The sequence below is a fragment of the Acanthopagrus latus genome, chromosome 11 (genome assembly GCF_904848185.1).
Source record: "Acanthopagrus latus isolate v.2019 chromosome 11, fAcaLat1.1, whole genome shotgun sequence".
Taxonomy (NCBI): Eukaryota; Metazoa; Chordata; class Actinopteri; order Spariformes; family Sparidae; genus Acanthopagrus; species Acanthopagrus latus.
In genome coordinates, this window is record NC_051049.1 from 17,658,929 (window position 1) to 17,685,241 (window position 26,313).

General features: G+C 39.6%; 1 protein-coding gene across 3 annotated transcripts; it reads left to right on the forward strand.

The window, feature by feature from the left end:
- Window positions 1–15,574: 15,574 nt before the first annotated feature.
- LOC119029319 (vicilin-like seed storage protein At2g18540) lies at window positions 15,575–18,480 on the forward strand. 3 transcript variants are annotated; one of them, XM_037116068.1, is made up of 7 exons: window positions 15,576–15,901; window positions 16,191–16,511; window positions 16,614–16,877; window positions 17,008–17,253; window positions 17,385–17,648; window positions 17,776–18,039; window positions 18,173–18,480. In XM_037116068.1, the coding sequence occupies exons 1-7, from the start codon at window positions 15,872–15,874 to the stop codon at window positions 18,365–18,367; spliced, it is 1,584 nt and encodes a 527-aa protein (XP_036971963.1). In that variant the 5' UTR covers window positions 15,576–15,871; the 3' UTR covers window positions 18,368–18,480. The 3 variants fall into 3 exon arrangements, with proteins under 3 accessions (XP_036971964.1, XP_036971963.1, XP_036971965.1); XM_037116069.1 differs by lacking the exon at window positions 17,008–17,253 and having other exon boundaries at window positions 15,575–15,901; XM_037116070.1 differs by lacking the exon at window positions 17,385–17,648.
- Window positions 18,481–26,313: the final 7,833 nt, after the last annotated feature.

The window sequence follows — 26,313 nt, forward strand, 5'->3', positions numbered from 1 at the left end:
AACAGATTGTTAATATGGATGACAATGATTTATCCCTGCACTAGTGATAATTAGCTATCCAAAGAGTATAATTCGTCTTACCTCTAATGCGCTCCCTTGTTGTTTTTCCCTGGTGTAAACACAGATTAGTGTCTTGGTTGGAGTGTGAACAATGTGCTGCTCTCTCTCCGTTTACTCTCCTCCTGCTCTGTTGCTCCCTCCTCAAGCCTCTCTCACAATCGCATCACATACATACAGTACACACACATAAAAACACACACGCGCACTCTCTCTCTCTCCCTCTCTCTCTCCCTCATCCAGCCTCACCTGTCTCACACATGAACAGACGGACATTCAAACCTTATAATTATATTACTATAATGTATGTTAATTGCATAATGATCTGGGCTGTGTGCCATCACAGTAAGTCAACACTCCCTCACCTGCTGAGGACGAAGCTGAGTGTACTGTAGCCTCATGCTTCAGTATTCATTTTCACATAATCCACATGGAATCCTACACGGTTCACAGTTAATTTCTTTGTCATTCTACAAGACATGGTCACCCAATTAAATATTAGTTGGAGTCACTTTATGCTACGCAAGAAAAACTGCTTCTTATGGTGAGGTGTGAAGGATGAGCTCAGAAGTCTCAAAGCAGGACAAAAGAAGCTACTCTGATGATACAGCAGCGGATACCTCTGTATCATAGATTGGCTGTGGCTGGCTACGTGGTGTCTCTTAGCATCCTTTGGTTCTGTGTGGTTGTAGTCACCTGCTGCAGAGCCCTCCTGTCCTTGGCAGTGCATACCCCATGCCAGTTCTTACTATTTGCAGTCAGGATGCTTTCTTTCACTCCTCCATAAAGGAATTTTTGCTTCCTGGCGATGCGATGCAAGCTAACTGTTGTGTCGCCAATAATTCTCCACACCACCAAGCAGACGTTTTCTGTAACTGCCATTCAAAGAAGGGAAACCAGAAGAATTGGGAATGCGGATATACAAACCATTGTTATGATTAATTTGACAACACTCTCACTAATATAGCCGCAAATGGCACAGGTGAAGAAGTGGAGAAAAACGACTAAATTCTGAAATGAAGTGTGAAGACTGAGTGGAGGGCAGTGGAGATGGCAACCACAGCGTTACAGTTGAATGTGTTGGTTCTCTGCTGGGAAGCGCTACAGCAGTGATTCCCAAAGTGCCGCACTCCGTTGGTAATTACTGCTCTTGTCTGTTCATCTACTCTAGACAGGGCCAGCTTACCTGTCTCCTGACTGACAAGTTCCTCTTTAGGAATAGCTGCATTACTGTACTGTTATATGAAACTCTTTCCCTGTGTCCTGAGCGATTCTGCATGCCAAGATAGGCAGACAACCTTGTCAAATTGATGTCCAGTTTAGTAATTCAGGAGATAGACTTGCAGATGTCTCCATGGCCTGGCCTCTTCTCTGGGGTTAGCTCTGGAGCATTGTGTCCACACCTTACAAGAATAAAAAATCCCTGCAACACGCTTCCTATGCATACTTAAGTACTTTGCATTGACTTCTTGCAGGCATGTCTTTCAGCACACAGCCAGCATCCAAAACTCCAATCAAAATCAATGCACACAAATTCACCTCTATTCAAACTATGTGGCACAAATGACAAGGTTGCTTCTTTATTTGATGTGGAGCCATTTACAGGCAAGAGGAAAACTCAGTGATTACCTTTTTAAATTTGGGGATTTAGGTGAGCTCCTTTGCTGAATGTTAATGTACTGCCTTGACTATCTGCACTTGATTGCTGACAAGAGCCAGAGGTCCATCTCAGAGGACCTACAGAGGAGATGGTGAAAAGAGGAGAGCGAACAGGAAATTCTGGTGAGTGCTGAGTTGAATGAGAGGTTGACTAGAATTCAGAAACACTGACAAACACACACAATCCACATGCCATTACTTACTGGCTAATGCACAGGAACGTTTTCTGGCTGATTAGGGCAAACAAATATTTGCAAGTAAAGTGAATAAAGAGTAATGCAGGATGAAAATCTGCTTTGTTTTCAGTGTGAACATGTAAGAAAAAAGCACCAGCTGTCCTGCACACCTCTAGACCATTGCCATCTGTCCGTCCTTCCACCATCCTCCAACAACAGCGATCCAGGAGTGATGATGCTGTGCATGAGCTGGCCACCACAGTCCACGAGTGACTGTCATTTGATAGAGGGGGGGCGGGTGATCAAATTATTCTGCCCTAATCAGTAATGGACCTACTGAGTACCAGTAAGGATTTAAAGGTAGATATAAACAGTGATTCACTGATACCCTGTGGCAACCAGAGACATTGTTGGAGGTTATGTAGACACATAATCTATATTCACACATCCCTTTTTGTGACATTGCCTGTTATGTATATATATACATTTGTCGGATGTGGCAGGCATATAATTAAATGCCCGATTGGCACCCGCTGTACCGTACGCACCCTGTAATTCGGGGCTAATTGATTGGCTTTTAGGTTGCAATGGTCCATAAAGAAGCACATTAGAAGAAACAGGTGGGCTGCTATACGTATGTTGTGCCCACTAGGAATGAAAGGATTCTTAATTGGAGCGGTCTCATACAAATAGACAAGACTTACGAGTGAGCAGGTGAAACCTTACGTAGTGCTCACCTACCTTCACTTGATTTTGGAAAGCGAATGACTGTATTCACCAAGTTTGCTTAATCAGTGCAATTCCTTTACATCAGGAACATGGTACAGGCTGATCAGATTAATGGGTGTCCATGAAAAAAACACTGATATTTTTCCTCCCCAGAGAGATAGCCTGGCAAGAGATACAACAGAGCAGTAAGAATAAGATCAACAGATCACTATACTGTCGTTCTCATACGAGGGTACCATAGTTACTGGGGAACAGTGTCTTACCTTGAGTCTGCATGAGTGATGAAGGGACGTGAGCTTTGGCTAGCAGCTGTAAACTCACTTACTGACAGTCAAACCATCACTCATAACACTGAGAGCAGATACAGAGTGACTCCAATGGTGATTGATATACTATTGTATTTGCTCAGGGGCAAAAATGTAAAGTTGGTACTCCCTTCATAGCACAAGATAGAGCTAGACCTGGCTGGTAATCAGGGCCGATATTCAGAACTTTCTAATAATTTATATCAATGTTTTTTCCATCAGATTTCTGATAAAATAGGCTGATTTAAAAATGTGATAATCTGCAAAGTAGCTAATAACAAAGGTTATCACATAAATGTAGTGGATACGAAGTATGAGGTAGCAGAAGTGTGGCTATATTGTGGCTGAGAGCAGCATCCACAGGTGGCAAAAGGCTGATGCTCCTCCTGGAGATAAGAGGCTGACATTTGGGTTTGCCCAAAGCACCAACTCTGCCTTAATTAATGTCAGGTGAAGGCGCACTACCATTGGTTCAGTGGCCCGTATATTCTCTACTGGCTGTAAGTGCCACATCCAAATGTTTGTATCTAGACCATAGCCCCCGGGAGACTCAGCCTCACCTCTTCTCCCTCTCCCTCTCTCGTTTGCATGCAATCATGTCTCTCTTCTTCCCACTGTGTTAGTCAGTCGCCTCTATCTTTGTGAATGCTGTACCTGTTGACTCTGCACTATAGGACTATATTTTACAATCTGCATTTTTTTTGTCATCAAAATAAGTTTATTTTGCAATTTTATTTTGGCATGTGTGTACATGCTAGGAGCAGGATCCCTACTCTGTCCTCAAGGGACAGAGGTTGTAGTATGCTGTCCAGACTGTAAAAGCCCCTTGGGGAAAACTGTGGAATATGATTCAGCTACATAAAATGAAATCGCTTCAATTACCAAAAGCACTGAGGAATTTCAATTCAATATAACATCAATTAATAGACTAATATCAATTTGTTTAAATGTTCTGGATGTCACTTTACAGACAAATTAATTGTTGCTTTCTTATTAATATGCCCATGTTTATTTTTCTCCAGTGGGTCTGCAGTTTGTGAACATGTATACTATTCATATCTGATGGGCAAGAAAAGGCCAAATGAAAAGTTCCAAGCTTGTGTTATCTGCATTTTCCAGCTGCTTAATTAACATGCCAGTGCACACAACCCCTTACAGCACCTGTGAGTGTGTGTGTGTGTGCAGTACTTTATAATGAGGGGTATTCAGCAATTGATATTCTGAGAGATATGATTGATTTGAACTAAGTCAGGTGAGGTCATTCACTGTAGACTGCTCCAAAATGCGTATGTGCGTATGATTAGGTTTGTCTAGGTAACATGTCTGAAAGTACAATATTTAGGTACTTGGAATTTGTTCATTTCTGTACCACAGGTTGAAAATAATGTATTTAATTGGCGGGCTAAACTCATATAGTATACAGTTTACATCGGTGTAAATATATGTAGCCTATGATTTACTTTTACCTCTACTTTTGATAATTAAGTGCATGTATTGCTCTTACTTATACTAAAGTCATATTTTGCACTGTATTATTAATTTTAGAATGGCTTTTGGGAACCAAGCTCTGTTCTCAAAATGTGAGATTGTTGATGTAAGGCATTGTTTTTTTTTTTTGTTTGTTTTTTTTTTACTTGGAATTCTTAATGATGAGAGACAGCATCATTTAAGTGTCAGCAAGCTTTGCATCTTCCTTGTCTCTCTATCTCAGCACCCTCCATAATCCAAACGTTGCCCTTTTTGCTGTCATTTATTCTCCCCTCTTTCAAGGGACCAAGGGAGGGAGGTGTCTCACAGCAGAAAGAAAAATACACTGATTATCTTCATCTGAGCCTAATCTTGGTTTGCTTGTTTTTTGTCGTCATAAGAAGGGACATACTGAAAGCTCTGACACCTACTGCACCTCAGACAGAACACTGCTCAACGGAGTCAGATTCAAAACAACAATGAATACATGTTGCTAAAAGCTCATGACATGCTTCTCTTATTTAAGCACAATGCTTTTGTTTAATCTGATGAGTGCATTTATTCAATTAGGAAACATTTGCCAAGCTGATTTTTTAAAAATAATTTGAGATGTGGGTGTTTTACTTCCATGTTAACAAACATTACTCTATTGGGCATCCAGTGGTCAAAATCTCCACAGTACCTTTAACTTCAGAGCATCATATAGAAACATATTCTTATGAATGTAGTTTAAGTGTCACTAAAGTCAGAGAGAGACTTGCAGAGAGAATCGGAACAAGTGACTGAATAATGTTCCTACTGTATCACTGTCACTATCAGTAAATGCTGCACCGTTGTTGAATGAGGTACTCAACTTCCAGAACCAAAGTGCACTGTGCTGCTTTTGTGTTACTGTGGCTAGCAGCTGATTGGACAGGGCAGCTTTTTGGAGGAAAAATAGGTATGAAGATGAGGCTGCTAACATGCTAAAAAGAAACTTTCGTCTTAAGATTATTAACAAAAACCCTACGTTTCTTTGTGTGAGAGTGGTATTGATCGAATGAGTCATGGTCAGCACCAGCAGGATCGATACTGTTCCTAAGGGTCTTCAATTTAAACTTAACTCGGTGTTTATTCACAAACAATTACAATCACACACACTGTAGCAGCCAGTCTCTAGGTCAACAGTCCTTCACCCATGGGGAGCTGCTTGTGCTGAATCTGTCAGAGTAGCTGCTTGTGAAGAGAAAGGCTGAGAGTAGATAAAACAATCAGGGCAAATTAACTTCAAATTGTGACTCCGACACTATACAAGCGAAAGTCATAGACATGGATTTCATATTATGTTGAAAACTCACATGTGTCATTAAGGACACTGTGAGGAGACTCCCGCACAGTCCCCTCCAGTTAGAACTGATGAGGCCTCTTGGATGAGAGGTGAAATGTCTTTGAGAATCTGAAACAACTCCAGATGCCTACAATGCAGCACTTAGATTTACCATGACCTCTATGACTGGTTTCTAGGGCTAGGTGAGCCCAGGTGTGAATGGTTGTCAAGCTGTCTGGGGAGAGAACTCAGTACAGCATTGTAGGTGGGTGAAAAGTGATGTCGTAGAGCACCTCCTCTGTTCAAAGACAGATGTTCCAATTTGACATAGACAAATTATTTTATTCCTCTTCAAAACATCTGTCTTCTCTGGCCAAGATGTACACATTGTTGTCCTCAAGGAAATTACTTTTCCAGATGTAAGTGGACAGCAGAGTCCTGAGGACTGAGGAGTTTGTCTCCCTAATATATCCCTAATGGCAAACGTTAGCTTGCTAGGTCGGTTAGCTAACAATAGCTTCCCCCAGAATACAGTAAAAAGTTCAACTTTTAGCTAAGTAACTTACCGTTAACAGTGTGGAGAGTACCGGTGGAAGTGCACCTTGGAGTGCAGCATGCACAACTTCCATAGCCACTTGCTCAATATCTCCTAATTGGAGTGAGCCAGCCATGTTCGGTCCTTCTTCTTTTTGCCTCCGCATCCACAGCACAGTCGGTCAGGGGTATGGATGGGTCTGTGCATGCTGACAGGCATGGGCTATTTGAATATTTTCTAAACATTTATATTTACATTTAGATTAAACAATTACATTTGATACATTTGAATTACATTTAATATTTAGATTTAGGATTTAGATTTAGATTTAGATTTAGATTTAGCATTTACATTTAGATTTAACATTTACATTTAGATTTAGCATTTGGATTTAGCATTTAGATTTAGATTTAACATTTAGATTTAACATTTAACATTTAGATTAGATTTAACATTTGGATTTAACATTTAGATTAGATTTAACATTCGGATTTAACATTTAGATTTAGATTTAGCATTTATATTTATATTTAACATTTATATTTAACATTTAGATTTAACATTTAGATTTAGCATTTATACTAAGATTTAACATTTAGATTTAACATTTAACATTTAGATCAGATTTAACATTTGGATTTAACATTTAGATTTAGCATTTATATTTAGATTTAACATTTAGATTTAACATTTAGATTTAGCATTTATACTAAGATTTAACATTTAGATTTAGCATTTAGATTTAAGTTTGCCATTTAGATTGGCCATTTAATTTGTACCTTAAATGTGGAGAAAATGAGCTAAATGTGAGGATAGTGAGCTAAATGTGAGAAAAGTGAGCTAAATATTCAAAATATATCAGCTAGAAAAGTGTGACTGAATTGTTGTGTTCGCCACCCCATAGTGAACAGCAAAAATTAGCATTAGCATTACTCTGTTTATGCCTGAGTGTTTTGTCCTTAGGATGGACAAGTTTCTGCCTCAGCATTTTTGATGTTCAGATCGCTCAAGCATCCATAATGACTCTGTAAGGACACTCCCACACATAGTTTTGAAGCCAGCCAGGTCCTCACCAGTTAGTTATATTAAAATGTCCTTGTGATTGATAAATACCTCTGACAACTAATTACTACAGAATAATTATTCTTGTGATTTGTAAAGAGAGGACCATATCACAAAATTTACAAAGTCTGTGGGAAAGGAAATGTTAATTCATTTACAATCAGTACTGATAATTGAAACAAAAACAAAAAACTGCAGATACTTTTGAAAATCAAAACACAGAAGCCTGAGGCATGATGACTCCATGAGAGAGAGAGCTCCCAGTGTGCTAGACTATCTATTGCAGTAATCACACCACCTCAAAGAGCCTGATTCCGTATTCAGTGATCAGTTTGACACTGGTGGGTAATCATGTCATGTTTAATGAACCTTCATGAAATAATCCTCATTTCATGTGTAAATGATACAGATGATAAGAGTGAATAATTTAATACCACACATGGTATCACATAGCATTTCTGTTTTTCATGAATAATAAATGTCCGCTGAGCAGATGTTTACCGAGCACTGACAAGACTGATGCATGTTAACAAGTGATCATACTGACCATTCGCACACGTATATCATTTACATGGGGTTTCACAGGGTTTAATAATCAGATCCAAGTACACCTTTGACTCTAAATGTCAAAACAGAGCTATCGTGTTGAATTTTGTTTGATTTATATGAATAATAAATAATTCAGGTTTATCATAATAACAGTAATGATAAGATGTTACATTTCTATCAGCCCTGCATTGTCTTCTAGTTAGAAAGCCCTTTTCTGCCAGTAAAAATAAATTGATGAATACTTGATTTTGAATAAATCCCACATCATGATTAAAAAGTTACAATTATGAGATAAAAGTTATGAGAATTCATATGACAGAAGTGGATTTCCATACACCACTGTAGTGTAAAAAAGAGAGAATCCTGTATTTTGCAGTGAGCAAAATTGAGCTGACAACAAAGTTTCAGAGATGGACTTGTTATTAGTATAAATGCTATCGCGAACTGCTGGCTAATCACTAGCCCCATTTACACTGCCCTTTGCCCGTATTGTCCTCTGTGTGAAAGTTTCAGATGCGGAGAGGAGGAAAGTTTTACTGGAGCTCTGATGCGCACTCTGGAGGTAGTGTCAAAGCCCCAGGAGAGGTGAGCTGGCATCTGTTTGAATGGATAAACTGGAGGCACAGAGCGGGAGCGTGTCCATCTCATGGTGTTCACAGTCTGATTACGAAACAGATCCTCCGCTCATCAAATAAAAGAGAAAAATTATCCACAAAGCAACGTTGCAGGACCAAACAACAGTAATGTTGTATTTGTAACTGGTCGTGTCTTTGGCAACTTGCATAAAAAATACCGCAGTTACACGCAGAGAAGCATCTGTCATCTTATCCAAGCGACTCTTTGTCACATTTCTGCCTGAAAAACAGCACCTGTCTCCCGCAAACAAAAAAAAAACTTTAACTTTGTCTCCTTCCACTATTGTGTTGTTGTAGCAACTATCTTGAAAAAAATCACTGTGACTGTCATCCCTCCAGACCGAGACTTCAGTGAACTTTCTCCCAGATTACAGCCCTGCGAGTGAGAAAGTCAGACAGTATCCAGTTTACTGATACCGATCATGAAGCTATGTAATTAAGAGCGAAAAACGTAAATTTGTCACTTTCCAGGATGCATGGTCGATCAGGATTTCATTGACAGCACATTATAACAGCATCCATATGATTATAAAGAGTCAATCGGTACATGTTTAGATTAACAGGAGGGCACTGGGGGCAGCACGTTGAAAAAAACATCATGACGTGTACTGTCACGCCTCTCTTCGATCCACAGCGCCAGCTTGCTGTATGAATTGATACACTGGTCCGGCTTTATGCCAGAGGTGCTTGGTTCTGTGTGAACAAACAAATGCAGACCATCAGCCACAGATACAGTGAAATCCTCACATTACCTGTGCGTGTATGTATGCAGCTGTATAAAGCTTTGCTCTTGCTCAAAATGGATCCCATTTTATATTCAAAACATTACAATTCTGTACTTAAGTCACTAATAGTGCAGCACTAAGAGGGTGACATGCTGAGCAGGACTGGCAGATTTCTTGTTTTGGGCACTATGCTGTCAGTGTAGATTCAGTTATAGCCATGACAACTTGAAAGCTTGTGCTTTCAGTGAAATCCATTATATCTGACAACACAGATCGGCTGCTTGAGAGTCCTCAACATCAGAGGTTGCAATGGTATGCTCAACAAAGATGTTTCTGTCACGTTCCATGAAGCACGTTCTCACATACTGGTGGCCTTTAATGGTAAAAACATCAACTACACATGAACCACATATCTAGACTTCAATTTTCCAATTAAAAAAAAAAAAAAAATGTTATCTCCTCACTTATAACAATGGACAAGACATATACTATAAATACTATCCATCAGCCCAGTCCAGAGAATAAAATTTTGGTCATTAACATTTCTGCAAACCACTTCATGATACGTACCTTGTAAACCGCTATCCTCACCATTAAAAGTTTCTCACAACACTGGCACTAAACTTATATCACCAGCACAGCCTCCACAATAATAATGGCTGACAGCTCCTGTTTACTTCTATAACGTGAAGTTTGCTCTGCAACTCATGGTGTGGAGTAGATGAGGCTGTGAAGCTCTAAGAACCTGTGCGTGAACAAGTGCAGTCGCTTATCTTACATAAGGAGCTTTTTGTTAGCAGTACACAGATATTATATGTTATAAGCGCATTTTAGAAGTTGAAAATACAGCAAAAAGCGATCTTCAGACTGAAAATCTACGGGTTGAAATCCCAGTTTGTGTTGAACGGATCATATTACAGGTTTATGACCAAACTTTCATGTTGGGAGCTGGACAGAATGGTGGTGGGTATTTTTAGGAAGACATCGACACCATTACCTACAGCACAGTCGCAAGAATAAAATATCCTGCTATTTATTTAACGTGTCTGCAAACGCTGGATACATAAACATTTTTAAGTGTCATATTACCAGAGCCAAGCCAGAGACCACTGTCTGAGATCTGTATTCTGCGCATAACACCACTGGATATTTTTAACAAAACATCAGGACAAGACAGAGCCTAGTGAGGCAAAACATGATTTTGTCCTGACCCTGACTAGGTGGTTTTGTGCCAGTTGTAACCAAACCTGAAGCACACCATTGTCCAACCATAACTATGTATATACTGTATGTACTAGCCACACTCATTGTTACAGGAGCACTCACTATAGTGCCGTAAGAATCCTCTTATTCATAAACCATCTTAATCATTTTATGAAAAGCAGCTTCATCAAATCAATCCCTCCGGTATTTGCCTGAAATGCTCATGTTTATGGATTTTTACTATTGTGAGAAACATTTACTTTGCTAAGCTGGAAAACATGTACTGGGAAGAACTCTAACTGGGATATTACAGATATTTAATTTGCCTGCAAATTACTACAGTTCTAAAAATGCATAAAATGGAGATTATTTATGAAACATGATGATTGACTGCAGTCATTGGTAAAAAATGGTTCACAGCAGTTGCTAATTTATGTAGCCAGAAAATTGTATGTACCAATATGTTATTTCAGCAGGGAAAATGACTGTACTAGTTTTTAGTCATGACATTTCATCACAAAAGTGGTGTGTATGATGGTGTGTGATGTTTTAATCAACAACCCACAAGTGAACACATATTGTATATGTATTTATCTCTGTAAATTTTGAGATAATCCTTTACAGGTGATTTTTGAGGTATTTAATACCCTCAGTGGTTAATCCATGTTGGCTGTGCAGTCTTTTTCTAACATGACTTTGCTTACCTGTTGATTGGTGGAATAGTAAAACACCATTGACAAGACTGTGGAAAAACAGCTACTAGATGTCTGATACTCCACAGGGAACCTTTAGTATCCAAAATAATCTCAAAAGGTTAGGACTGTTTCTCAGATTTAAAAAAAATGTACCCATCCTGCAGAGACAGGAAACCATCTCTGCTCACTGGGCATTTATCCCACTTTTTAAAAAACAACATGAGGAAAATAGAGATTAGCATTATTAGCATGAATAACTGTTCAGTTTTTACAATTCAGAATTGAGATTAGTTCAATGAATTATTTAATATGGCTGAAGGTATATTGAATAGGCAAGGTAAGTTTTAACATGATCCATGGTGGTCACTGTCCTTGGTTACTGAAGGATTTTCATATGCAGTATTTACGCTGACTGTCACCAGTGTCTGTTTCACAGCTTCAATGCCAGATGCAAGGCGCTCATGGGATATTTCTCAAGTAATAAGCAAAGGGAGGGTAGACAGGGTGATGACTGGACTAGTTAAGGCCATATCATAAATAGGAGCAAGATGGCAGATGGAGGCTACAAACACAATGCATTTTAATTTTGACCTTTTTCTCTTTTTTCCACTCAGAGGCTCTGATGCACCATTAGAGGTCAAATGCAGGAGCAGTTCACTAAGGTTTCCCATTTCTATAAAGATAATCATATTCTTTTGTTGTCACATTCTGTTTAAGGCTGTCACAATACATATAGCCATTTTGGCCACTGGTATTGATTAAAGCAGCTTTAAAATTGATAGCAGCCTGTTGTTACTGATGGTCATGTGAAGTTTTTCTAATAAATGTGCCAGAATTCTATTGTACATCACACACAACCCTGTTTTAAAAAGAAATCAATAACAGTACAACGACTATATATTTATTGTTTCACCTCATCAACTTCACTGATTTTGCTTATTCTGAATTTGATGCTAGTGACACTTTTCAAGCAAATTAACAGGGGCAACAAAAGTGATGGCATCTTGTTTGTTACCTATGTATTTGTCACCTGCACTGCTCCTTCTCAGTTTATAATGTGCCTTAAAATAACTATTTATGGGTAACATCTAGATCTTGCAATTTTGTATACAATCCCTTTATACTGCCAAGGAAATGGGGGCTAAAGGGATTACTATCTTTTTATAATATATATTCCATTCAGTGCACTTTTTATATCTTCTACTCAATTCTATTCATAATTATAACATGCTGCTATCGATATGTCCACCCGACTCTTCAGTGTCAATATATGAAAGGTTCAGACATCTGCATTTTGGTGTTTTTTCCAAAGTAATATATGTCTTCAGGAAATATGCCAATACAACGACAGCACATCCTGCAATAGGTTTCATGTGTTGCTTGTCACACTTCTAAAACAGTTAGTGAGATAGGAATATGACTAGCTCACATAGTGCTTGTTAAACATCACGTTAGGCCCTGTGCTGCTCAGTAAAGTGAATTATCAAGTCTGTAAGCTAATTCAAAAGCACAGATATTTCGTGATGTAGCTTGCTGAGTCATTTGGAGTGTCATGTAATTAAGCAAAACTCAAGTGAGTTTGTGTGCAGGTATGTCTGTGAGTGTGTGTGTGTGTGTGTGTGTGTGTGTGTGTGTACATCCCTGCAAAGCATGTTGTGGAAATTCTCCTTTGTGAGGTAGAGTTGCTAAGTTTTGAAGAACTTAAGACTTCAGTGTATGAATCAGATCTCTTTAATAACACGCAGCATGGAGAAGAAGGCAAAAGCGTTCTCTCTCAAACTCTAAATTGTTATCCTTTAAGTACAGAATCAGAGAGGAGGTTACCTTTATTTACAACAGTCATAAACATTTTCTTTACATAATAATGACTCTTTGATGTTTGGGTGTATCCTGTCTTACGACACCTCAAGCAAAATGTCATTCTCCAACTTCCTCCTCCTGTCCTTACAGCACATTTGATCACTAACAGGAAGACTATGTAATTTCTCACTTGGTATGTGTGATGTTCTGCAATATAAACGCTGTGAATAATGTGTGTATACTAATGCCCTTGTGCTCTCCATTAGAAATGCCTGGAGCAGGATCGTCTCTTGAGAATGAGCCTCTGTGCACTGACCTGCTAACTGGCCTTCAGTTCTGACTGTGAGAATACAGACGCAACTGGTTTCCAGGGGACCAAGTCAGGTAACATCTGACTTTGTATTCCCTTGAAATGACAGTGATGGAAGAAGTTGCCACCATCAATACTTCAGGAAGTCATTGGTTAGTGGGGAAAATATATCTAGAAGTTGGTTGGTATTCATTTTGTGTTACTTGTACAAAGTGTATTAAAATTATTATACTCTCTTAAGTGTTATTGTACTTGTGTGATGAAGGATTTGAGCAATTTAAAAATTTGATTCACTATTGTATTTGTATTTCATTCTACTATACTAGTTGTTTTGATTGTTGGTACCTATTTGTATTTTTGATTGTATATATGTTTTATTGTAGCCATAACTAGCCGTTTTTAGACAGAGCACCAAGCCGCCCGTCCTTTTGGCGGCTCGGTCCGTGGTTTTAGACAGGGCGGCAAATTGGGGGTCTGTTTTGGTCACCGTTCACAGCCCAACTTCGAGCTTCACGTCACATGTTTATGCCAACCACAGAGGCGGCTTTCTGAAAAGGAGGAATATTACGCCTCCGTTTTAGAAAGACAGGCTGGCAAATTGCCGCCCTCACCTTGGAGCAAATGTGCCGGGAGGGTTTGGAGTTGAGGTTCGCCCAGGGCGTCATGAAAGCTAGGACCGCCACTGCTCACATTCCTTGTAACCTTCACTGCACTTAATGATGTGACCTGTTAGAGTGCTATCAGTGGCATGAATGAGTTCCTCATGCCCAGAAGCTTGGAAATACATATTTGTACATCTTAAATTAAAGCTTATGTTCTGAAGAACAAACCCTGAAACTTTCATGTTTCTTTCATAAAAAGCAAGATTATTGATCTTAACAGCTCCACTAAGTAGTAAGGGTGTCATGATTTCGATTTGCAATCAAAATAGACCGAAATGAAGTCACAGTCTCAAACTTTGAATTAAAAAATGGGATCGTCGATGCTGCCACACCCCCATGTCACGTCCGGTCGGCTTGCCAAGCGGAAAAAAACACACACGTGTTGAAGCGCTGCGAGTCAACCTCCTCCAACTTAGCTACTAGCTAAGCCAGTAGCTATTAGCTACAACCAGCCAAACGATAGCATGGTGTTACACCGTGGCTTCTCCTTCCTCTCCCATTCATTCACTGTCCGCACGTACGCACGTTCCCTCACTCTCACTCGCCCACTCACACCTTACGAACTTTACGCACACACACCTCACACGCCGCCCTATTCCTGAAAGGGGCTACATCACTCTTACAACGATGGCAACTGGAAACCCATCGACAGAACTTGAACCCCCTCCTCTTTCACTGAAGTTGCAGGTGTGGAAGTAATTTGGATATTGAGTTATGTTGACAAAAAAAGTCACAGTTTAGAAAGCTGTGCAGAAACTAGATGGCAGGTGTTATATTATGTAGTTAATAAATGTTTTAAATTTGACAATGTAGTGTGGTACATTGCGAACAATGGTCAGATATTATATTTCTTAAAAGTCTAGACAAAAACTGGCATAGCAACCTGTCTTTAAATGTAAAAATCGAGAATCTAATCAAACCATGACCTTAGAATCGTAAATGTAATCGAATCGAGGATTTGGGGAATCTTGATACCTGTACTAAGTAGTTGGCTTTCACCACTGTGGTCCACACTGAGATATCTCAACAGACTGTCTATCAGCAAACTCTGTACAGGCATTCATTCTCTCCAGAGGATTCATCCTCTTGTATTTGGTGAAGCCCTGACTCTTCATCTAAAACCAACCAGTGAAATATCTCAAAATTTCTCAGTAAAAACATTGTACAGACATTGATGGTTCCCAGAGGATGCATCCTAACGACTGTAGTGATCCTCTCACCTCATCTCTAGCCATACAGATTGGTACTTAAGATATTTGATGTCTGTGATAACTTCATACAAAGCTAGAAGAAGCTGTACACAGAATCAGGTATATGATGTATGTGAGTGATATAGTCTACCTCTGATTATACAAACAAATCTCTTAAAAATCTGATAAACACTAGACATATTTTCATCACAGACTTGTTTTATGTGTTTAAGAACGTGGGCTCTGGGTTAGTGAGTTCTAATATATGATTTGACGGCCAGACCGTGAAAGTTTTTATTTTCTGTCGTCTTCACTGTCTCCATCTGTACCATGTAGAGCAGAAGTCTTTTGAACCCCAGCACAATTTAAATATAAACACTGTCTCTGCATGCCTTTGTTCATTGCTTGAATTTGAATTCTGACTTTGATTTCAAATTTTTAGAACTTTGAGAACCCCTGTTGCCACGACGATCGGAATTTTGACACCACGGTGAAACTTTAAATTGCCTGTGCTCCTGTAAAAACCTCATTTGCGTTCGACAATCTGAGCTGTCAAGGTCTTATTGTCATTTCTGAGAAGAAGCGTTTAATTACTCGACATTCAGTGGATACCTTCTGGATATTTTGTATTCAACGGATACCTTCTGGATTACTCGATATTTAACGGATACCTTTTTGGATTAACGCAATCTATCAAAGTCTCTCTGCTCGACAATCGAAACTCCGTTTCGCTCACAAGTTGAGCTTTTAAACTTTGATTTTGACGACTATTCTCATTCCAACTTTGAAATAGTCACTGTGTTGCCATGGACAGACGTTTCAGTGAAAATAACCTGGTAAGATTTTCTTATTTGACCTGAAGAGACTTTTTTTCAGCAGTGTGCCTCTCTAGTCCAGCATAATGTTTAAGTCAAGGACTAATATGTCCTAAAACTTGTCTTATTCAATGTTTTCGGAGAATATGTTTGATTTTAATTACTTGACAATGTCATGTTGCTCTGTATGAACTGCTGGCCGTAGACTACAGTATATTTTATTGTGTTAACGAGTGCACAGGTTTTCCCTTCTGTCTATCCAATGTCAACCCGAGACTTCATGACTGACGCATGTTTTTCTGTCTTTCAGCCATTGCAAATGCAGTTTGTTGCTGTCGCTAACAGCCCAGACATGCCGGCAGTAGTACAGCTGAGGACCCATGAGGAGCCCCCTCACCCGGGACTCAGAGAGTCCCTGTACTCAGCCATCAATGAGATTAAGTCTCTGAGAGATCAGAACAAATCTCTGATGACTGAGAATAGTGAACTCAAGAAAGAGCTGACCAGCAAGGAGAAAGCTCTAGAAAGGGCCAAAACCGCCAACAGTGTGCTCAGTTACGCATCAGAGGAGTGGAGAACGAGATGTGAGGTCATGGAGAAGGGCCTCGCCGCCAACACGATCCAGCTGCAGGTAAGCTGCCTTAGATCATCAATTTACTTCACGATAATCTCCTGTTGGATTCTAACAGCTGCATTGAATATTAAAATAAAAATATTGTTTTTCTCTTTTCAGGAGCTCAACATCAAACTGCAAGAGCAGAAGCAGGTGTTGAATGGCAGGCAGGTGGAGGTGAGCCGTCTCCAAGAGGAAGTTCGGGAAAAAACTTTCCTCCTCAACATGGAAATACAAAAACATCAGGCTACAACCAAAGCCCACGTAGAGACCCTGCAGAAGCTGTCTCGCAAAGAAACCCAGCTCAACAGGATCGAAGGACAGTGGAAGAGCCGGTGTGACGCTCTGGAAGAGAGCCATGTCTCCAAATCCACCCAGCTGCAGGTAAGCTGCCTCACATCATCAATTTACTTCACAATAAGCTCCTGTTGGATTCTAACAGCTTGTGTTGGACTGCTTCACAATCAGCTTTTTTATGTAAAGTAAAATAAAAATTCTGTTTTTCTCTTCTCAGGAGCTCAACGCCAAACTACAAGAGCAGGAGCAGGTGTTGACCAACAGGCAGGTGGAGGTGAGCCGTCTCCAAGAAAAACTGAACCACAATGAACACGTCCTCATGACGGCCGTCCTGAAAAGGAGGGTCAACACGAAAGACCATATGGATACCCAGGACCAGTCGGCTCAGACAGAGCAAGAGCTCAAGAGGAGCTGGTGTGATGCTCCGGAAGAGAAGCATGTCTCCAACTCCACCCAGCTGCAGGTAAGCTGCCTCATATCATCACTTTACTTCACAATAATCTCCTGTTGGATTCTAACAGCTTGTGTTGGACTGCTTCACAATCAGGTCTTTCATGTAAAGTAAAATAAAAATACTGTTTTTTCTCTTTTCAGGAGCTCAACATCAAACTACGAGAGCAGGAGAATGTGTTGACCAACAGGCAGGTGGAGGTGAGCCGTCTCCAAGAGGAGCTTCAGGAAAAAACTGGCCTCCTCGACAGGGAAATAGAAAAACGTCGGTTGAGAACCAAAGCCCACGTAGAGACCCTGCACCAGCTTTCTCTCAAAGAAACTGAGCTCAACAGGATTGAAGAACAGTGGAAGAGCCGGTGTGACCGTCTGGTAGACATCCATGTCTCCAAATCCACCCTGCTGCAGGTAAGTTGCCTCATATCATCACTTTACTTCAAAATAATCTGTTGGATTCTAACAGCTTGTGTTGGACTGCTTCAGAATCAGCTTTTTTATGTGAAGTAAAATAAAAATACTGTTTTTATCTTTTCAGGAGCTCAACATCAAACTACGAGAGCAGGAGAAGGTGTTGACCAACAGGCAGGTGGAGGTGAGCCGTCTCCAAGAGGAGCTTCAGGAAAAAACTGGCCTCCTCGACAGGGAAATAGAAAAACGTCGGTTGAGAACCAAAGCCCACGTAGAGACCCTGCACCAGCTTTCTCTCAAAGAAACTGAGCTCAACAGGATTGAAGGACTGCAGAAGAGCCGGTGTGACCGTCTGGAAGAGAACCATGTCTCTAACTCCACCCACCTGCAGGTAAGCTGCTTTATATCATCAATTTACTTAATAATCTCCTGTTGGATTCTAACATCTTGTGTTGGGCTGCTTCAGAATCAGCTTTTGTTATGTAAAGTAAAAAGAAATATACATTTCTTTTCTCTTTCTATAGGAAGTCACTAAAGTTGCGGACCAGGAGGAGGAGAAGAAGAAAGAGGAGGAGATGATTGAGAAGAAAAGGGAGGAAGAGAGCACAAAGGTGGATAATGATGTGGAGGATATTAATGTGGAGGTTAAAAGTGGAGCGAGAGAAAGGAAACATACAAAGAGTCATCACAAAAGGAGAGCGAGAAGAAGGAATCACTGAAATGTTCAGTAGTAAGTAGGAATGGTTGGACTCCCCCCAAAACTCCAACCTGCCTCCTACCTGACCCTCTCCTGGCTCAGTCTTCCCTACTCTGTACCCACAACCCTGCTACCCTAAACCCTCCGCACCAGCCTCGCCCCACCCGCTACCGTCTCCATCCACATTTATTTATTTATTTCGTTAGATACTTACTTAGTTATCTATCGAATTATTTATTTATTCACTTAGTTAGTTAGTTAGTAAGTTAGTTATCAATTTAGTTAGTTAGTTAGTTAGTTATCTATCGATTTATTTATTTATTTATTTAATTATTTAGTTAGTTAGTTAGTTACTTAGTTGCTTAGTTATTTATCAATTTATTTATTTAGTTAGTTAGTTATCTATCGATTTAGTTAGTTAGTTAGTTACTTAGTTCTCTATCAATTTATTTATTTATTTAGTAACTTAGTTACTTAGTTGCTTAGTTATTTATCTATTTATCTATCTATTTATTTATTCAGTAATTTATCTATTTATTTATTTATTTAGTTAGTTAGTCAGTTATTTATCTATTAAATAATTTATTTAGTTAGATAGTTCTCTATTTATTTATTTTAGGATTATAGCTAGTATTATTATTAGATTTGTTCTTCTTCTTCTCATTATTATTATTATTATTATTATTATTATTATTGTTATTATTGAATATATTATTGAAATTATTATTTTTACTGTTATAATTTTTACAATTAGTATTTTAATCCTTATATTTATTATTAGTAATATTGTTTGTACTATTATATATATATATATATATATATATATATATATATATATATATATATATATATATATATATATATATATATATATATGTTTATGTTATGTTTATGTTTAAGAATAAATATATGATACATGAATACATGTATGATATTAAAAATAAATACTGAATTCTCTGTCTGTTTATTAACACTCACACAGTGTAACAGCTGGTCTCAAAGCCAGCACTCATATGAACTGTTTCTAAGTGGTTCTCCAGAATCTGTCCATGTAGCTGCTATTGAATTGAAAGGCCGCCTGTTTGGCTGCCATGATGTGGGGAGTTAGATAGAATGATCTGGGTGAGGATGGGCAAATGAACTTCAAGTCGAAAAGGTCATCTGACAAAAAAGAAACAAGCCGAAGCAAAATTCAGGTTTTTAAAATGGATTTCATACCACATGGGAAACAAAATGAATTTACATGAGGAGAACTACAGTAATAACTGAAGATTTACATCATGTACTTTAGATATTAGTCCATGATAACAGCCTGGCTCTAGACCTGTACTGCTGGTCCATCAGTCGCTCTTCCACTTTGGTGAAATATCTACGGGATGTAGAGAAAATTGGTCTCTCATATACCTCTCATTATGAACTTCACTATCTTTGTGGTCCCCTGCAGGCAAGCTTACAGGCCAAACTGTGATGGTGTACAGCATGGATTTTCTTGGAAAAATAAAATCATGTTGAAACTTCTATTAAATTCAGCGGCCCTTATACAATCCTATTGCTGTACTCCAAATACATCTTAAATAACCAACATTACTGATCAAAGTCTGACATGACTATTGCTGAATCCTTGAATGGTGGTCTTATTTGTTGAACTCTGGAAACTTTATTTTTGACAAATATTTGAATTAGACTAATCCTTATGAAGACAACCTGTTATTGTGAAATGCCCCTGTCTTATTAAAGTAGAATTTGAAAAGTTGTTACAGCACAAAACCGAGCATTGCAATACCTCTCAGGACTACACAGGTGCGCACAGGCAGTACTAAAAGCCAAATACACAATCACAGAGCTGTTGTGTGGTCCGTGTGGACTAGAAGCAGATCTGCACCACATGAGGGAAACATTTTTTTTTTCTGTATGAAAAGTGCCATATAAATAAAGGTTGATTGATTGAGTAGATGACGACAGCATCCGTTTTCAGTCCAACTGACTAGCAAACATTATATCTAATTATTTTCACCCTAATTAGTGGGCTGTGCTTGCCAGCCCACTATAGACACCTCTATAGCAGAGCTATAGGGTGTCCATAGTGTCCATAATAACTATTAACATAATAACTATTAACATAATAACTATAACATAGTGTCCATAATAACTATTATTATTCCTCGCGCCTCTTCTTATTAGTGGGCTGTGCTCGCCAGCCCACTATGGACACCTCTATAGCAGAGCTATAGGGTGTCCATAGTGTCCATAATAACTATTAACATAATAACTATAACATAGTGTCCATAATAACTATTATTATTCCTCGCGCCTCTTCTTCTTATTATTCTTCCTCCTGTGATTTTTTGGCAGTTAACTCGTCTCGCACCGTTTGTTGCACACAAACAAAAAATATATCAAAACGTGCGTCTCGATCTGACTCGGTATGCTATCATTCAGATTTTTGAAATTTTGATTTTGAAACTGCGAAAAATTTCCCATAAGGAATGAATAGGACGAGGTCAAAAATGTCGCAAATCTGCAACATTTTTCAAACATCTCCTGCTCTGGCATACGTTCACCTAGAAACAACATTCAAACTTTAAAACGTATTTGAACTTTTTTCCTACGATGTATAGTTTTTGAACTCTGACCCCTTAACGATGATGAGTGATCTGGGGAAAATTCAGGGTTTTCAATGAGTGTGTATGGCGGAATGTTCGCGCAGCAGCACGATCACCGTGGCAACCGAGATCAGCTGGGCCAGCACAGACAGTCTGTCTGTCTCTCTCTCTCTATCTGTCTGTCTATACATATATCTCTCTCTATCTGTCTGTCTGTCGCTCTATCTGTCTGTCTGTCTCTCTCTCTCTCTATCTGTCTGTCTGCCTCTCTCTATCTGTTTGTCTCTATCTGTCTGTCTCAGTCTCTCTCTCTCTCTCTCTCTCTCTGTCTCTCTCTCTCTGTCTGTCTGTCTCTATCTGTCTGTCTGTCTGTCTGTCTGTCTGTCTGTCTCTGTCTGTCTGTCTGTCTCTGTCTGTCTGTCTGTCTGTCTGTCTGTCTCTGTCACTCTCTACCTGTCTGTCTGTCTCTGTCTCTCTTTCTATCTGTCTCTCTCTCTCTGTCTGTCTGTCTCTGTCTGTCTGTCTGTCTGTCTGTCTCTGTCACTCTCTACCTGTCTGTCTGTCTCTGTCTCTCTTTCTATCTGTCTCTCTCTATCTGTCTGTCTGTCTCTCTCTCTCTCTCTCTCTCTATCTGTCTTTCTGTCTGTCTGCCTCTCTCTCTCTATCTGTCTGTGTCTCTCTCTCTCTGTTTATTTTACAAGCCACTGTATATTGAGAGCCATTTTTTCTGTCGCTAACTCGTCCCGCACCGTTGAGCGCACACAAACAAACATTACATGAAAACGTGCGGTTCGATCTGACTCAGTATGCTATCATTCAGTTTTTCAGAATATCAATTTCCTCTTCTTACGACGCGAAAAACTGCCAAACATTTCCCATAAGGAATGAATGGGACGGGGTAAAAAAAGTCGCAAATCTTCAGCATTTTGTAACATCTCCTGCTCTGGCATACATTCACCTAAAAACACCATTCAAACTTTAAACTGTCGATAAAACTCCAAATTATCAACATGATATCATACTTTTGCCTTAGCTTTCATAGTTTTTTTTGTCACGGGGCAAAGCGCACAGCCCACTCTCGCGATTCCCCGGCGGGGAATTGTCATAGTTTTGTACTACACCTTTGGTGTTTACCTCAAGCGGCTGTCTACTATTTGATGGGATCCCACCGACTAACATAATTGAAACTTTGACCACCTTGACTTGCTTGATGATGACCTGCTTTGCTTTCTTTTAGTGCTCCGCAGCACATGAATTGGGAAATCAAATTTAACTGTGAAACAACAAAAGGCCTCCTCTGAATCTCTCTTGTAAGCCAAGAGTTCATTAGCCAATACATGATCCCACTGAGATTACTTAATGTTATCCCACTTTGCTAGTTTGAGGAGTGATAAAGTAATGGCCAGGGACTCCTGACCTCAATATCAATTATGACGCTATCTAAAGGAAAATGAGTCACAGTAAGTGGCTGCATGGTGGATCCTTGTGTAATGGCAGTCTTTCCATCACTGCATCACATTGATACTTTAGAGAGTGTCAGAGTGTCATCATTTGTTTTACTGCAGGGTCTGTCCAGCAGTCTGATGAAGAGGAGGCATTCACAAGATGAAGCTTGCAGTAGATTCCAGATGAGAATATACATTAAATATATTTTAAACCCCACTGTTGACATTATCCAAACATTTATTTGCCCTCTTATTATAGAAAACAAGTTAATCTAGCTGTCATGCTGCCGCTGCTAAGGCAGACTGCAGCGTATCATACACTCTGGTGAGAAGGTGATTGGCTGCAACCTTCCGTCCCTTCAGGACCTGCACAACTCCAGGGCTCTGAGGCATGCAGGTAGGATTGTGGCTGGACCCTCCCATCCTGGTCACAGACATTTTGACACTCTCCCTTCTGGCAGGAGTCCATTAGGACCAAAACCTCCTGCCACATGAACAGTTTCTTCCCTTCTGCAGTTGGGATCCTTAACAGGTCCAGGGACCCCCACCCCCACTGACTCTGACTCGTGCACTCATACTAATCACTGCCCTTGAATCTAGGCATCTATGCAGAATTTGTACATTTTTTGTAATTTTTAGCTATCCTTTATTTTTATTTTTTCATCTATTTTTTGTCATTCCTGTACAGCTCTTCCATCTTTATTTATCAGTCATCCCACACTTATGTCCCCCTTTATTTGTAGTGTTTATATTGTATACTATATATATAATAGTCACTGTTTGTTTATTGTTAATTGTCTCAGTGTTTGCACCTTATTCACCAAAACAATTTCCTCACTGGTATAAAACCCTTTTTCGCAATAAATCTGTTTCTGATTCTGATTCTGATAATTCAAACATATTGAAGTTGTCGTAGTTGAATGTATCTCTTGTTAACTAAAATGTAGATGCAGTAAATATTTATCATGTGGATGTTCTAAGTGCTGTATCGTAGGCAACTGGGCTTGTTTCACCTCTCATCCAAGAGGCTTCATCAGTTCTAACTAATCAGAGGGGAACTGGCAGGCTTAGAAACTCTGTGTGGGGATGTCATTACAGAGTGAGCTTTGAAATTCAGAGTCGTGAGGGCCACTTGTAGGTCATTGACTCAACTGGCCTTCATGGGGGTTGCTAGGGTTACGTGAGCCCAGGTGTGTATGGTTGTTAAAGCTGCAGTCTCGAGTTTTGAGAAAAAAGTGCACTTAGCCAGAATATTTGAACGAGCACAGCTCCCAGGTCCCTCCTTCCTCCTCTCTGCTGCGCTTCAGCCCTGCCTTCAAAGCAGGAGCAGGAATGTAACCACGGTAACAGAGGAAGCCAGATAACCATGATGGTGCATTCAATATAACAATAACAACATAAGCCCCGATTGTTCTGTTTCTGACCAATACAAATAAATTACAATGATGAGTGCCTCATGCTGATCACTGTAGATATTCTGAATAAAAACTGTATTCCTCATATCGCGGTAGACGGAGTTAACAGCTAAGCATAAGTAACGTTATTTCTCTAAACCAATTTAACCACTTAAGAGCATACCAAACACAATTAATGTTACAACTGCCCGGTCACTTGAATGACACTTTTGCTAACCAGAAGCCATCAAGACAGAGCTAAACATCGGAGTCAGCAAACAAGCTAACAAGCTACGTAGCTCGACTGCAGCATTGTACAGCCATATGCGCCATTGTGAGTATTACTGTAACTGCTGCCACCATAGCCTTGTGGTTAAAATATAGAATAAAACATATATCAAGCAGGGGTCCTTACTTGTCCAGCAGAAAAACAGCTAATTCTGTGTCGCTCTTGAGTCCTTACAAATCTCGCAGCTCCCTCCACCTCTGAAATGACGCTCCAATATTCATTCTAGTTTTCTCTCTGGCTCGGTCCAATTTTTTTTACACTGCTTTTCTTGGTCAGTCTGCTTATTTCTCCTCTTTGACGTGGGCAATGGTGGGGCATTTTTCGGCTCTGTTGTCAGTGTGCCTTAGTGTTATGGTTTGTGAATGAGTTTGTGAATAAGATCATGTGTAAGACAGTTGTGGTTAATTCACATCATTGTTCTGTGGTTAAACTGTGTCAAGTAAACAAAGATGAGAAAAATGTTGGCACCGTGAGTGAAGGGATGTTTTCCGGAAGATACTTCCCGTCAGTTAAGTTATCTGTGGGTGTGATAATATTTGGTGAATCTCTGGCCGGAACTTGCCAAAAAACAAATTCTAATTCTTAGTATATCCTCATTTAAGTGCAGATTAAGGTCAAGTCATTGACTTGTGCTTACATTTAAGTTAACAGAGTAAAAATGTTTTTCAGTACACGTATTTGCATTAAGGTATTACCCCTGTTATAAACTTACATGTTAATAAACTAAAATGTGGACTAGAAGTATATACTTAGTACACTGGTAGTATATAGGTGAGTGTACTTGCTGTATACTTGAAAGTGTACTTCTGTAAACTTAAAATGACCTTATAAAGTATACTTTAAGTATACTTTTATAAACTTAAAATGTTCCAATTTAGTCCGAAGAAGTATTAAATTAGTATACTTTCTAGTAGGCTACAAGTACATGGTTCATAGTATACTTGCTATACTTATACTCAAGCATACTTAATAAAATGAACTTCAGGTATACTACTTTTTGCTAAGGATACTTTGTGTCTGTATGTTTTGTCTTTGGGATGGAGAGGTTTCTGCCTCAGCGTGTTGGTAGTGTTGGGACCCACAGATGAAGTCATTCATTGTAGTTTTCAAAATGGACTCTGAACAGAACTTAGTGTCCCAGAGTTTGCCATTCCTCACACCTAGGTGCAACATTCAGCTTTGAGCTACTATTCGTCGGTGTGACAGAGCCCCCTCTGACCAGATAGTCAAAACTCAGTCTCTCACTCGACGTCCTCTACTCCTTCAACTTCTTATCCTCAAGGGTTCCTCTTCATCTCCCCCCACGGGGCTGTCTGCCCTCAAGATCTCTTCTACTAAGCCTAACAGCTGTGGAGAGCTGCAAGCTGCTGCAGCAGGCCTAAAGAACTTCTCCTCACTGCAGCGACACGAGGTCCTGCCAGTGTTTCAGATCAGTCAGCTCCAGCAGCTGCAGTGCAAAGCTTGCCAGCTAACTTCACAATCTGAGGAACACCAATTAAGTTAGCACCGAGGTGCTATCTTTGCAAAGGAAACGAGTGAACTGTTTTCTCCTCTTCCCACTTTCATCAGTCCTTGCACAGCAAGAACGGCATTCAACTTTGGAATCCCAACCTTCTCCTGCAACCACCACCACCTTTTCTTCAAAGACTGGCAACATTTAACTGGGCTTAGATAGCATAGTATAGCACGGCTAAGCACAGGACTTTAAACTTTGGTTGAGGTAATGCAAATGTGTTCAATTAATGTGTTTGTCCACTGTTCTCAGGTTAGGGTTAGGGTTGGGTTAGGGTTAGACAGCTAATTTGATGCTACACACACACACACACACACACACACACACACACACACACACACACACACACACACACACACACACACACACACACACACACACCATCACAGCCATGATTTGTTTTTTTATGGCCCACAACAATAATTTGATCCAGTCTCACTAATCAACATCATTCAATCCACAGCAGATGGCAAAAAAGACTGATTAAAGACTCCAGCCAACATGTTGTCATTCCAGGTTGTCAAGTTCCGATGCCCAGGGGTGTAGTGCTATTTGTAAAAGTACCGGAGCGCACCCTCAATGTGTGTGTGAACATGCTCCTGTGAGCCATGTTTTGTATTTTATTTGTTAGTATCTTTGACTGACATGCATGACAGCCCCTTTGGTGATGATTGGATCTTAAAGTGTCTATATTGTGCATGATTTTCAACCACATTGTTCAAAA